The sequence below is a fragment of the Erythranthe guttata genome, chromosome 5 (genome assembly GCF_056151865.1).
Source record: "Erythranthe guttata isolate IM_541 chromosome 5, IM_541, whole genome shotgun sequence".
NCBI classification, from domain to species: domain Eukaryota; kingdom Viridiplantae; phylum Streptophyta; class Magnoliopsida; order Lamiales; family Phrymaceae; genus Erythranthe; species Erythranthe guttata.
The window spans coordinates 3,321,673-3,335,962 of NC_142537.1; the positions used below are offsets into that span (position 1 = coordinate 3,321,673).

A 14,290-nucleotide genomic window follows, 5' to 3' on the forward strand; every position below is an offset into this window, starting at 1 on the left:
TAAGGAGCTAGAGAGAGAGAGAGACATACTACAAGAGTCAAAGGAGCAGAGGAGAGAGAGAGAGAGAGAGAGAGAGTGGTACCCTGTTGGCAGCAGCAGGGGCAGCAGCAGCAGCGTAGCAGTTGGTGTATTTGTATTTTGGTAATCATCATTCCCAGCTTCCTTTTTCTTCCCTCCTTCTCTTTTGCTCTCTGTTGCTGTTGCCTGTTGCTGTGTGTGTGTAGAGAGAGAGAGAGAGAGAAGAGAGAGAGAGAGAGAAGAGAGAGAGAGAGAGAGAGAGAGAGAAGAACATCAGAACAACCCTCGTGATCTATAGTAGTATACTATCCCCCCTCCCCCTTCTTTATTTTCATTTTCCACCCCGACCCTACCCTATATACCCGACCCGATCCCACACTCCTCCATATACATACATACATACACGTATGTATATATAAATATGTATGGGTTGCAACAACAACAACATCACTATTCCACTACTATATACTGATCTAGTGCACCAGGAATTTTGCAGGTGTAGCCACCACCCTATTATTTCCCACACCCCTTCTTCACCTTTTTTTTTCATTATTTATACCTTCTCTTTCTCTCTCATCTCTCTCTCTCTCTCTCTTGTTGCTTCTTCCTCTCAACATGGTGTAATTTCAAACTGGGTTTTGATGTAGGGAAGAATCTTGAATCCGTTAATCTTTCTCTGATTTTCTTTTTATTTTTATGTGGAGAAAAATCATGGGTACTAGTTATTATGGGAGGAACAACAACAACAACAATAATAATAATAATAGTAATAATGGAGTGAGACAATATGTAAGATCAAAGGTTCCACGTTTGAGATGGACACCTGATCTCCACCACTGCTTCATTCACGCCATTCACACCCTCGGCGGCCAACACAGTACGTATATTTTAACCCCCATCTCTCTCTCTAAAACTCTCTCCCTCTCTCTCTCTCTCTCTATATATATATATATATATATATATATATATATATATATATATATATATATATTCTTCTTATTTCTCACGCTCAGTGTGTGTAAAAATCAGAAGCGACCCCAAAGCTTGTTCTTCAGTTGATGGATGTGAGAGGTCTCACCATTTCTCATGTCAAAAGCCATCTCCAGGTTTTTTATTTATTTATTATTTTATAATTATTTTCTAATAATCAATTATTTATTTAATTTATTGATGTTTGATTTAATTTCTTGATAAATTAAATTATTCTAATTCTTACAAAATTCTGTTGTCTCATGTCTGTGCTAATGCAATCTTGATGAAAACAGATGTACAGAAGCATGAAGAGTGAGGCCACTACCACCAGACTAGGTTACACATATATATGGAAATATACTAAATTATTTAATTTTCAAGTACTTCATTTATTATTTCATTTCTGTTTTTGTAGAAGCTACAATCACATTAACTCTCATCTAATTCCAGCATATAATCTAATAAATAAATTAAATTAAATTACTACAAACTCTACCCCTCATTAAATATTAAAGCAAAATTAATAATTAAAAATCCATTCTTTTTCACTTTGTTCTTCAGATAGAAGTACTACTACAACTACTGTTGCACAGCAAAGGAAACAACAGTCTAATTGTGAGAATCATCTGTTCATTTCTCCTGCTAAAAGGTGATCAATCTACATGAACCCCTTTTCTTTTTTTTTTTAATCTTTAATATATATATAATTAAAAAATATATTTATTTATTTGAATATAATATAATATAATATAATATAATATAATATAATATATAGGGCAAGAATCGAGAAAATGGAAAGCAGACAAAGAAGAATAAATGATCCGTACAGAGGTGATGATTACGTGAAGAAGAAGACTAGTATGGCTGAGAAAGTTGGAATAATGGATGATGAAGCAAACAGGGTTTTACAACAATCTCTCTTTTTCAAGGTACTATCAAATACCCCTACTCTCTCTCTCTCTCTCTCTCTCTCTAGATTTTTAAGCCAAGGTACAATCAAATACCCCTATATATTCTTGGTCAACTTTTCTTTTTTCCTTTCTATATTCACCATTTATGAGTTATCACTTTCTTCTAGAATTTCGATAAATTTATAATCTTGTTTAAATAATAATTTCTTACGGTCCCGATTCAGTGAAAACGTACTAAATTATTAACTCGATAATTTTTTACATTTTGCTAAATTAATAGAATTTTATTAGTGCCGGTTGTATTAATTTATAGATTATTTGACCTTATTTAGAGTTAGGCATAAACTATTTACGTATTAGGTTGCTGAGCAGCAAATTCTTGGAGTTGGTAGAATTAATTTATTTTAGTCAATAATTCCTATCTTCTTGATTCATTAATTTCTGTGTGTTTTTTTGAAAATTCAGCAGAATTTTTTAACCTCTCCCAGCTATATGTTTGATTACACTATATTATTTCCATATTTTGTAAACAAATTTAATAAAACATTTATTGGAGTAAATACAGTTTTCATCCCTTAAGTTTAAGCCGATTTCATATGTCTTCACAAAAAAACACAATCAGCCCCTCATGTTTAAAAAAATCAACACTTCTGGTCATTTCCGTCAATTTTAACACGAGGGACCAAATGTGTTTATTTTGTAAACACGTAGGACCAAATGTGTAATCAATGCAAACTTGAGGGATGGAAACTGTAACTTCCCCAACATTTATGACTTGGTTGCAATTTTTTTGAAAAAAAAAGAATAAGAAGAAAGATCTACCATACATACATATAGGAATAAATGATTCAAATGTACCTTTTTGCAGGAGGAAGAAGACAATAATAATGGGGAATTAAAGAAATACTCAACAGGGTTTGAGCAGCAGCAATCTGTGAATGAAGTAGATTTTTGTGAGCTGTCTCTATCTTTGCCTTTGCACAAGACAAGTTATAATAATAATGTATTATCTTCCACTAGTGAGATTAGTGAGGCTATTACCTCTAATTCTTCCCATGAATCTCTTCCACTTAACCTAGACTTGTCTATTGCTCCATGTGGTGCTTAGACTTTTTCCTTTTTTTTTTTTTTTTTTATTATTTATATGAGTATTATTGGATATTGTTCGGCGCGGTTCGTTTACTAATATTAAGTTCTATTGACTAATACGAATATCGAGAGTTGGTGAATGATGTTCGATTGTCAAGATTCAAACTGATTCAGATTCCGGTAAAAGATGTCTGCTATCAAATTTTGATATACGATAAGATTAGTAGCTATATACTACCACGTGTGATTATTTTTATAGATAATTACTAAAATAGACAAAAAGAAAGATGATTTTGTCCCTAAAATGATACAAATTATAATATTATTATTATTAAGTTATGGGTGTTGTTGAAAAATTAAATTAAAATACTAAATTCTAACATTACTAATACTATACCTATTGTAAAGAAACAAAAATAAAACTGCGTAACTGTTTAGTTAGTCAATTAGAGAATTAATACTGTTCAATCAAATCTAAAAGTAGCTCTTGATCCATGTAATCCAACCAGACCTTAATTCATGTAATTATTCAAACACGAGGGGTTTCTTCGTCATTTGACCTTATCTCAGTGGTGGCCGTAATTTGCCCATATTTAGTATGTGATGAATAATTCCCATATTCAAACGACAAACAAGCTAGGAGAAGAACTGCGAGAAAAATTATAAAAAAAAAAACAACGAAAATCACGAGAAAAAAAAATCGGTCCACAACATTCAATTACAGATAAGTTACAAATGTCTAAAATAAGATTGATGCCTATGCAATGTTTTTCCTTGGTTAAAAGTAAAAAAAATTCTAATATATTAATTATGCCATCTGGCTAATTTGACGAAAGTTTAAACACCTATTTGTGGTTGGAAAAAAAGCCGGTTCTAAATGAAAATTATAGGATTTAATTTACACAGCAATACACAAGTACAAGGGAAAAATATACATTTGACATGGGAGAAGAGAGACGTACATCGGTCAGGTTCCTAATCTCTTAGTACCGCATTCCGAGCAGAACTTGGACGTTTCCCTTAGATAAGGGACTCCACATTCATCGCAGAACTTTGCAGGACTACTCGGCTGAAAACCATTGAAAAAAAGAAATTAATCCGACGATGAAACGTTTTCTTTTTTCAAAACTGAAATATTTGTAGATCACAATGAAAATTGAATACGTCAATTCCAACATAAGAACTACTGGATAAGGACAACGAAACTAGCGGTCACTGAAATGAATAATCGTGCAGAAAAAGAAAAAGACAGATATCATAATAAACCAAGAGCTGGTACAACCAGATTCGGAGATACCAATTCGTGCATGGACTATAAATTTCAAGAACATTAGGATTTGAATTTGTTATTATGGATTGATTTATTTCGATCGAATCATTCCATCTAAATGCAACCATATACTGCGTCTCGGGTTGTCATGTATATGAGTTATCCAAACACTGATGGAATCATTATGCCAAGAGTCGAGCTCGGGCTCAAATTTCAAGCTTAATTATTTATACTATTGCATATATTTTCGTTATTTATTTATCGTGGGCTTTCAACAACTAGAAATGTGGTAGAGCTCGAGTTCTAACTCCATTATTATATGTTCTAATGATTGCATACTTGAATACGAAAAGGGAGAGAAAGTTGAGAAGAGATGAAAAAGAACAAACTAACCATTACATGCAGACGCCCTCCGACGTGAGTATGAGACTGTAGACAAGCTATATGTTGGGCCATAGCTGAGTGTTGGTTGTGAGTAATTTCAGGCAACTGAGGTGGAGGAACACACTGTTGGCTGTGCATATACAGAGATGCGTGTGAACTTTGATTCATATGATGACTCTGGTGCATAGGATGGAACTGAGTTTGATGTCCCAGTGTTTGCATATGTTGCTTCGGTGGAGTCTGCTCGGTATTCTGTGCATTCAAGTGAAAAGGATGTGTAACTCAACGGTAGTAATAAGAAATACATAAACCAAAAATGAGGAAAAAGTTAATAAAGAGGTATTTATATGAACAATACACAATCTTCTTGGCTGCCTAGGTGCATTAAAATAAAATAAAAATGCATTACAAAATATGATGTATTAGTTTCTCCTTTTGACACTCGAAAAGTTAACATGATACCCTAAACCTGCATGCAGCTATACCAGCATTTTAAACATCCTTCGGCAAAGAAGAAATGAACAAAAATAAAACTCTTCCGGGACAACCAAATGGATTGATTACATTCACCAAATTTTATTAAGTGTAAAAAGAATGCATTTATGTTGCAAACAAGAAGAATATCTCACATCGTTTGCTGGGCGATAGCCTTGAGAAGTACTCATCGAAGAAGAATTTTCAGGACTAGAGAATGCCTGAGATATATGTAGGGAGTTTAATTAGATTGAATGGTGAGGCTGAAACCAGCATTGCGGCTAAAAGTTTGTTAGAAACTTACAGGCAAACCAGGTATGCTGGAAATGGAATTCGATATGCCACGCCTGTACTTGTGTCTTGGAGCATAAAACTTGTAGTCTCTAGCAGAAATAGCAACTTCATTCCGTCCAGTCAATCTTTTGAACCTATTTGAGATAGTGCAATAGAATTATTGTCACGAAACTTACTCATATGGAGACTTATCTATAGCCTTTAGTATTCAGAGGTTAGGAAATGCTTTCTGATTTTCGGAAACAATGAAATCAATGTACAATTGGCAGTTTCTACATACATCAAGCACATAATATTATGCCTATCTCTTCATACTAATGGCAGACTACTTGAACGTATCTTTACCAAGTCTATTATGAAATCAGAGCGCGATGCCCATAAACCAGAGGCACTTTACAAGATTTAAGAACAATGGGGGAGAGGAAGAAGTTTAATGGTAAATAAGAGAGAGAGGGAGAGGAAAAGAGATATTTATCAACATTTTGAAAGCATTATTTCAGAGTTAAAAAATAACGATTTTTCTAGTCAGGAAACAACGCTATCATGACTGATGGATGAACGAGAGAACTCAACATACCACTCAGCGTCATCTACACCAATTTTTGTTGGTTTTTCAACAATAGATAATCCATTTACCACCACGAAACGAACACGTTTTTCCTCCTGTATCACTAACTCGGGAAACTTTGATCTTGTTTCAAAAGAAGTAGCTAGCTCCCTCCTCTTATATACGCAAGAACCTACAATTAGAACATCAACGTGAAATATTTGCAAGAATATCAATAGCATATTATTTATTTTATTTTCAAAGAGATAAAAGGCCAGACTCGGACCTAGAAGTAAAGATTTCTCAAAAAGGAAATCAAGAAACTAAAGGTGGGAAATAACTAATTATTTATTTTATAGATGAAACGTGTTTGGAAGAATAAGTAACGAATTATAGAGAAGAATTCAAGATTCAACTTAATTACTGCAATATTTTGATGCATCCAGAAAACAATTTCAAATTTTCAATAGTTCTTATACCAAGAGAAAGGGGAAAATGGTACCTTTCCTTGGAAATTTCTTTGCGAGTTTTCTATACAGTCCACCTGCTGCTTCAAGGGCTACGCCGATGGTCTTTTCACGCATACCACTCATCGATGATAATCTCATGTTGACTTCATTAACTAATGTTTCATACATGTTTGCGATATACATTAAGGGCAGAGCATAGCGTTCGTCGCCTTCATGTCGGATCTCTCTGGACTTCCTCTTGCTTGTGTTATCTTGGGAGGATTGTTGCACCATGTAATCAGCCTCGTAATCCGATTTTTCGATCACATGCGAGTCAATAAAACCATCTACAATGATGTCCAAAAATCTTGCTCTAGCTGTTTCAATTGGGGAGAGATCTAGTACAGATAGGTACGACATCAGAATGATATTAGGTGAATATGCAATAATCATTAAAATGATATAGACGGAATAAACGTTACCATCAACTGTCAAAATAGAGTATGGACCGCTTGAAGACCCATTATTTCTAAGACTGCTCCTATCGTCCTCCACTCGCATGTTGTGAAGTGGTAAAGAGTTCCCGTAAGCCTCGTGCATACAGTCCTACAAGATTTGAAACATCAATTTGATAATTTGAATTGCGATACAAAAATATGAACCAGCGCATTTCTGAGGGAGAAACAATCTTCACAGAGAACTTCTGTTTCCGAGTAGCGAATATTACTGTTGGTGAAATTAATGCTTTTCAGCAGCATAAGGTATCTTACATCTGCTAAATTTGTGCTCTGCATAAGTTGAAGGAACTCTAAAATCATAAATTTCTTGTAAAAAATGAAAAACAAAGTAATGGTAGTGGCAGAACGAGATACTGTTCCTCCTTCCGACAATTTTATTTCATTCACATATAGATTAATTACATAATCATATACAGGTAAATTGACTTGCAATAACAGAATAAAATGCAAATTGATAAGAATATCTAGCAAAGAGCGGTTATTCATTACATTATAAACCATACGAAGGAGAGACCGCATTCCCATCAACAAAATAATCAACAAACCATATGCGAATTCTTCACGATGAAATTACAAGGCTGAATTTTATAAATTAAAAATGATAATCAACAGGTTGCAACTGGACTTGCTGCACAGTAAATTCATGACAACAGCACGAGATTATAAAAAGATAAAATCATATTAATTTCAAGTTTTCGCATAAAAAATGTCAGTCTCAGCAACCACAAAAATACGGTAAACAAAAAAAAATCCAGTAATTTTCACACTAACACTGACGATAGCAGAGGACCGATCGTCGTTATCGTCGGTGACGTCATCGGCGGCTGGATCCGTGTCATCGTCGCCGGAATTGAGGTCGTTCAAGGAATTTCCGATGTAGGAATTGGCGGCGGCGGATGTCAAACTGTAGTGCTCCACCGGAACTCTGCTACCCATTGACGGCAGCTAAAACCCTAGCGAAAAAAAAAAAATCAATGGAAGCTGACTAATGAAATGAAAGAGAGGGAATTTGAAGAGGGAAACTTTAACGGCTATTCAGACTTATACCGTGTGTTTCTGTGTCTGGGCTTGGGAGCTCCGAAGCGTAGTCCGAGCCTGTTGCCGATGATATCCTTACCAGCTTCCAAACCGGGGGGTCAAAAGTGGTGGGGGGTTTGGGGGGGCGCCGGGAGTGTTTGTGGGGTATCTTTGTGAAAATTGGAATAAAACTTTTCGAATTCAGTTTCTCTTTATTTTGTAAACAATTATTTAGTATTCGATTTTCGATTTTCGATTTTCGATTTTTGATTTTTAATTTTTGATAAATCGTGGATCAAAATTGGAATATACGCAAGATTTTATTTTCAATCCGATTTTAATTTCAAAAACATATTTTTCATTCAATTATCGATTTTTCTGGTTTTCTATATTTATTATTTTTTACGATAATTATTGTTTCTTACACAAATTAAAGTAATTAATTACGACTTCTGAATTTATAACTAGGTTTCAATTTTAACGAAAATTGGTCCTTCACGTAATTTTGCTTATGACTCATGTATCGTGCTTTTGAAGGGTTCATACTTTATCAGTTTACCTTATGAACGCAATTTTATTTGTATACATGATAGTAGTGTTCAAGAAGTACAACCTTCTAATTTTGCTTAGTTTTTACTTAATAGTTTATACTTATCTCATGTGGCGTAATTTTATTGGATAACTATAATTTGAGAAGATACAGCCGTTCGGGACCCTAGACAACTCCGCGTATTTTTACTTTCAATGTTTCATTTTATGGGAACTCCAAATACGGCGAGACAATAAATATCATATAAACTAATCTATGTATATAAGTTACGAACCCAAATAGAGTTATATATAAAAGAAAAAAACGCTTAGCAACCCAAAAAAAAACTTAATGGTATTTCTATAATAAATTATTTTTAATATTTTTTATGGATATATCTCAAATCTTAAGAGATAAAGATAGAAACTCCATTCAGATTAAAAAAAACTAATGTTATATAAAATATGAATAATACTACATTATTAAATTTTACTATATTAGTATACTATATTTTCTTATTATGTATTAAATTGATTATTTTTTTCACTTACAATCAGGATTAATTTTTATTTATTTATTAATTTATCGAACAAATAATTTAGTAAGTTTTTATCAAGTTGGGACCAGAATTTTTTTATTTATTTAAAAGAGATAAATTTATCGAGTATTAATTTATCGAAATTCTAATAATAAACGGAAAAATTGCGAGTTTTCAGAATTATTAAATTTCTAAATTTTATTCCTATTTCCAAGAAAATAAAAGGGGCCTAGGGAATCTGAAAGAACGAATAAAATAAAACAATAAAAAAATCTGATCACATTTTCTCTCCATACAATAATATTACACTCATCATCAATTACCAGCATCCATGGGTTTCCGTTAGCGTGAAGATTCCGTCTACCATAGTTTCCGTTATCTACAGCACATACAAGTATACTGAAATCTCAAAACACACACACACACACAGAAACCATGGGTACCCACGAGGAAGAGAGACTGCTTTTGGAGGACGGTCTTATTGTGGAGGTGCCTCTTCCTTTTTCATTTTCTATTATTTTACGCAGCAATTTCGAATTGTTTATTTGTAAAATTTCGCTCTTCTGATCTGAATGTTGTGAATTTTTTATTTTTTTTGATTTTGTTGTTTGTTTATTTTATTTGGGGGATTTGATGTTGTTATTCTCTTGCAATTCGAGTTAAGTGATTTTTTTTTCAGATCAATTTGGATGAATTAGGGATTATCTCTATTTAGGGCACGTAATTTAGGTTTGTGCATATTCACAAATGAAGTAATTGTCAGCTAAGTAAGTAATTCGGTTGGCCCAAGAAATACTGAAGTGTTTGCTTTGCTTTCTCTTGGTTTTTTTGATAGAGATTGAAGTTATTTTAATCCCAATGGCAGATGAGAATAGCTTTTAAAACTGTGATTCTTTGATTTAAGATTGTACGTTTTCGTTCCGATCACAGTATCGATGATGTATTCATCTTCACATTATCTTGAACTCGAGGTGCTTTTGACCCTGAAGTGAGATTTGGCAAACATTTTTTGCTTAGAGCAAAATATAAGAAATTATTCACCTGTTTATTTGCGTAATCGCTGTTGTTCGTCTTATAAGTGATTACGATCAGGCAAATATTCATTGGCTCGTGACTATAACTTATGTTCTAAGAAAATAGCTACTTTGAAAATGTTTTTTTAGATTAAATATTTTGAAGTACTTCAGCTTGATGGTCGTTAATCCAGCTATTCGCTGTAGAAATAATTTTTTATTTTTTTATTTTCCGTTAGAGTGAAAGTAATGGACTTTATACTGGTGACGGTTCTGTCGACATTAAGGGGAACCCCGTTTTGAAGAGCAACACTGGAAATTGGAGGGCATGCCCTTTTATTCTCGGTATTTTACATTTTACAACACTACGATACGACTCCACAGTTGTTGCTCGTTTCATCAATTCTTGTAATCTCTTATGTTAATGGCAGGAACCGAATGTTGTGAGCGACTAGCCTACTATGGGATTGCGACTAATCTTGTTAGTTATCTAACCAAAAAGTTAAACCAAGGGAATGTCTCAGCTGCTCGAAATGTGACCACGTGGCAAGGCACCTGTTACCTAACTCCCCTTATTGGGGCAGTCCTGGCAGATGCTTATTGGGGAAGATATTGGACGATTGCCGCCTTTTCTACCCTTTACTTCATTGTAAATTCCCTAACTTCTTTTCCCAATTCTGATTATTTAAAAACCAAAAAATCGGGCAATAAGTAGATTTTTCTGGCTTTATACGGGCTGCATTATCTTGATTGTTTGTCTACAAAAATGGTTTCTTATCTCATGCACGGGTGCCCGTTTTCGTCCCTCATTTCCAGCGTTTGAATTTTTATAGTGGAAGAGACGTTTGCTTTTGTTTTTCTACAATCAATTGGAATTATGCATGTATTGCGTTATTCCTTTAATATCTGTCTGCGCCCTTCACTACAACAAAGTAAGAAGTTAGAATCAGTGTCACCTGGTCTGTAAATTGCATTTTGCCGTAATAAATCGAAAACATTAAAGACATCCCAATCACCTTTATTTGGTTTCAGTCTTTGGTGCTGTAACCTGAAACCTTATACTTCAGTTTTCCTCTCTAAAATTTCCCAGTTTCCAGTGCATGAAACCGCAAGCTAGTTACTTTTTTGAATTTGTTACTTCAAATTTAACTTTCCGGTTCAGCTGGAACTAAATGTCCGTATCACGGTCTTGTACGTCATTATCTATTCGGTTATAAGTATTTGTGGTAGATTTAGCAATTAAGTTACTTCCAACGATTTGATTGTACATTATTGTCAGGAGATACTTGAAACAGAATTCAGATATGTTTTTATTTATTTATATTATTATTATCTTATATTAAATTTGTCTCTTATATAAGATGCTTCTTTGATTGCTCCAATTTAATTACACTTAATTGCTTTCTAAATTTATGAAGGGGATGGGCACGCTGACTCTGTCTGCAACTATACCTATTTTCAAACCCCCCGAATGCGTCGACTCCGTATGCCCTTCTGCCACACCTGCTCAATACGCAGTATTCTTCTTCGGCCTCTATCTTATAGCACTTGGCACAGGAGGAATCAAACCATGTGTCTCATCTTTCGGTGCTGATCAATTTGACGACACAGATTCCGGAGAGAGAGTGAAAAAGGGTTCTTTTTTCAATTGGTTTTATTTTTCAATCAATATTGGCGCCTTGGTATCGAGCAGTTTAATCGTGTGGATTCAAGATAATGCAGGGTGGGGGCTCGGTTTTGGCATCCCTGCTTTGTTTATGGGAATTGCTATTGCCAGTTTCTTTTCGGGCACTCCTTTGTATAGGTTTCAGAAACCGGGAGGAAGCCCTCTTACCAGAATGTGTCAGGTCCTCGTTGCTTCGTGCCGTAAATGGAATTTGGCGATCCCTAATGATAGTACCCTCTTATACGAAACACAGGATAAAAGCTCTGCAATTGAAGGGAGTCGGAAATTGCTGCACACCGATGAATTACAGTACGTCTTTTTTTTTTTTTTTTTTCTGCATTGGATCTTCCGCTCGGCAGCTAGCTTTCTTTTCATTAACTTGTCTTCATCTCCTTTCGCATTTCCGTTTTCCTCATTTGAAAATCCACGACGAAGCAATCACATTAAGCTGTCTGTTTATTCTTTCGTGTTTTCTTTCTTCTCGAAGGTGCCTCGATAGAGCCGCCATAATCTCGGACCACGAAACCAAAACAGGAGACTACTCCAACCCATGGAAGCTCTGCACAGTCACACAAATCGAGGAGCTCAAAATCCTAATCCGCATGTTCCCCATATGGGCAACAGGAATCGTCTTCTCCGCAGTGTACGCCCAAATGTCAACAATGTTCGTCGAGCAAGGCATGGTCATGGACACATCAGCGGGCCCCATCACAATCCCCGCCGCCAGCCTGTCGAGCTTCGACGTCATCAGCGTAATCTTCTGGGTGCCGGTCTACGATAAAATCCTAGTCCCCTTCGCCCGAAAGCTCACCGGGAAAGAGCGAGGATTTTCGGAACTCCAGCGCATGGGAATCGGGCTCTTCATCTCGGTCCTCTGCATGTCGGCTGCGGCTATTGTGGAGATCCAACGGCTGAGGATCGCCCGGGAGTTAGACTTGGTCAACGAGGGTGTGGCGGTGCCGATGAGTATATTCTGGCAGGTGCCGCAGTACTTTTTACTCGGGGCTGCTGAGGTGTTCACTTTTATTGGGCAGTTGGAGTTTTTTTACGACCAATCGCCGGACGCCATGCGGAGTTTGTGCAGCGCTTTGTCGTTACTGACGACCTCGTTGGGTAACTATTTAAGCTCGTTTATTCTGACGGTGGTGACGTGGCAAACGACCCGTGGTGGAAAAACAGGTTGGATACCAGATAACTTGAACGAGGGGCGGCTGGATAACTTCTTTTGGCTGCTAGCCGGGCTGAGCTTTGCGAATATGGTTGTGTATGTTTTCTGCGCCAAGATCTATAAGTCGAAGAAAGCGTCGTGAGCTCAGCTGATTCTATATTTTGTTTTTCTTCATGTTTGAGCACTTTTTATGTGAACGATAGGACCACTCTATTATTATATGGATCTGTATAAGAAGTTTGTTTATAGCTTTGTTTCAATGCGGCTGATCAGCTTGATGCCTATGCTTCATCTTCTGTTTCGCCTCCATTTCCACGCCGAATCTGTCTGTGACTACATATAGATACAATCATACAACCAATAATTTAGTGAACATATGATTTGATTCGTGATAGAAAGTTTGGAACGCCATTTTCGAATTTTGCCGACTCTGATCCGATTTTTTTGTTTTTTGTTTTACCATTTCAATTTAAATGACAGAAATCGAAGGTTAATCTTTTTTCAATTGACGCCTTGGTGTCGAGCAGTTTAATAGTGTATATTGCAGTTTAATAGTGTATATTCACGATAATGTAGGGTGGGGCCTCGGTTTCGGCATCCCTGCTTTGTTTATGGCAACTGCTATTGCCAGTTTCTTTTCGGGCACTCGTCTCTATAGGGTTTAAAAAACCAGGTGGAAGCCCTTTTACTCGAATTTGTCAGGTACTCGTTGCTTCGTGCAGAAAACGGATCTTGACAATCCCTAATGATAGTAGTCTCCTATACGAAAAAGCCCTCGTACCAAGCTCACCGGAAAACCTATTGGCTTCTCTGAGCTCCAGCGAATGGGAATCGGGGTCTTCATATCGGTTCTTGCCATGTCAGCAGCCGCCCTCGTGGAGATCCGACGCCCGAGGATAACTAGTGAGTTTGACTTGGTCAAAGAGGCAATTCCTGTACCGGTGAGTATATTCTGGCAGGTGCATGCCTCAGTATGTTTTACTGGGAGCTTCTGAAGTGTTCACGTCTATCGGACAGCTGGAGTTTTTTTACGACCAATCACCGGACGCCATGCAGAGTTTGTGCACAGCTGTGGCTCCTCACAACTTCGTTGGGGACCTATTTAAGCTCGTTTATTCTCACGGTGGTGACGTGGCAAACGACCCGCGAAGGGAAAACGGGTTGGATATCGGATAATTTAAATGGGGGCCACCTCGATTATTTCTTTTGGCTCGTTAGCTGGGGTTAGTTTCGTAAATATGGTGGTATATGTTTTCTGCGCAAAAACGTACAAATCGAAAAAAGCTTCGTGATGGGATTGTGTGTGTGTGTGTGTGTTCTTGGTGGAATCCAATGGTGTTTATTTGTTATTTGGTATGTTGGCAATGATTTACAATGGGGTTCTAGCTAGTTGTATTATTAGGGAGGGGCTGTCACATGGAAAATCTTTTTTG

At 36.1% G+C, this 14,290-nt stretch overlaps 3 protein-coding genes across 8 annotated transcripts; 2 read left to right on the forward strand and 1 right to left on the reverse strand.

The window, feature by feature from the left end:
* The first annotated feature begins 458 nt into the window (after nucleotides 1-458).
* Nucleotides 459-3,155, forward strand: LOC105966045 (Homeodomain-like superfamily protein). The gene is made up of 6 exons (XM_088818578.1): nucleotides 459-895; nucleotides 1,048-1,124; nucleotides 1,284-1,326; nucleotides 1,552-1,639; nucleotides 1,766-1,919; nucleotides 2,770-3,155. Exons 1-6 carry the CDS (start codon nucleotides 715-717, stop codon nucleotides 3,007-3,009), a joined length of 783 nt encoding a protein of 260 aa, XP_088674704.1. The 5' UTR covers nucleotides 459-714; the 3' UTR covers nucleotides 3,010-3,155.
* LOC105966223 (PPR containing protein) lies at nucleotides 2,740-8,157 on the reverse strand. Of its 6 annotated transcripts, none has more exons than XM_088818576.1 (10): nucleotides 7,974-8,110; nucleotides 7,698-7,879; nucleotides 6,891-7,014; nucleotides 6,462-6,806; nucleotides 5,990-6,152; nucleotides 5,423-5,546; nucleotides 5,274-5,339; nucleotides 4,654-4,896; nucleotides 3,953-4,059; nucleotides 2,740-2,833 (listed from the first exon to the last, which is right to left on the reverse strand). In XM_088818576.1, exons 2-9 carry the CDS (start codon nucleotides 7,860-7,862, stop codon nucleotides 3,958-3,960), a joined length of 1,332 nt encoding a protein of 443 aa, XP_088674702.1. In that variant the 5' UTR covers nucleotides 7,863-7,879; nucleotides 7,974-8,110; the 3' UTR covers nucleotides 2,740-2,833; nucleotides 3,953-3,957. The 6 variants fall into 6 exon arrangements, 4 of the variants coding, with proteins under 4 accessions (XP_088674702.1, XP_088674703.1, XP_088674701.1 ...); XR_016031363.1 differs by lacking the exon at nucleotides 2,740-2,833 and adding an exon at nucleotides 3,675-3,718 and having other exon boundaries at nucleotides 3,876-4,059; nucleotides 7,704-7,879; nucleotides 7,974-8,157; XR_016031362.1 differs by lacking the exon at nucleotides 2,740-2,833 and adding an exon at nucleotides 3,675-3,718 and having other exon boundaries at nucleotides 3,876-4,059; nucleotides 7,974-8,146.
* Nucleotides 8,158-9,196: 1,039 nt separating this feature from the next.
* On the forward strand, nucleotides 9,197-13,276 carry PTR2 (peptide transporter 2). Its single transcript, XM_012990698.2, has 5 exons — nucleotides 9,197-9,499; nucleotides 10,263-10,368; nucleotides 10,455-10,672; nucleotides 11,442-11,998; nucleotides 12,177-13,276. Exons 1-5 carry the CDS (start codon nucleotides 9,446-9,448, stop codon nucleotides 12,997-12,999), a joined length of 1,758 nt encoding a protein of 585 aa, XP_012846152.2. The 5' UTR covers nucleotides 9,197-9,445; the 3' UTR covers nucleotides 13,000-13,276.
* Nucleotides 13,277-14,290: the final 1,014 nt, after the last annotated feature.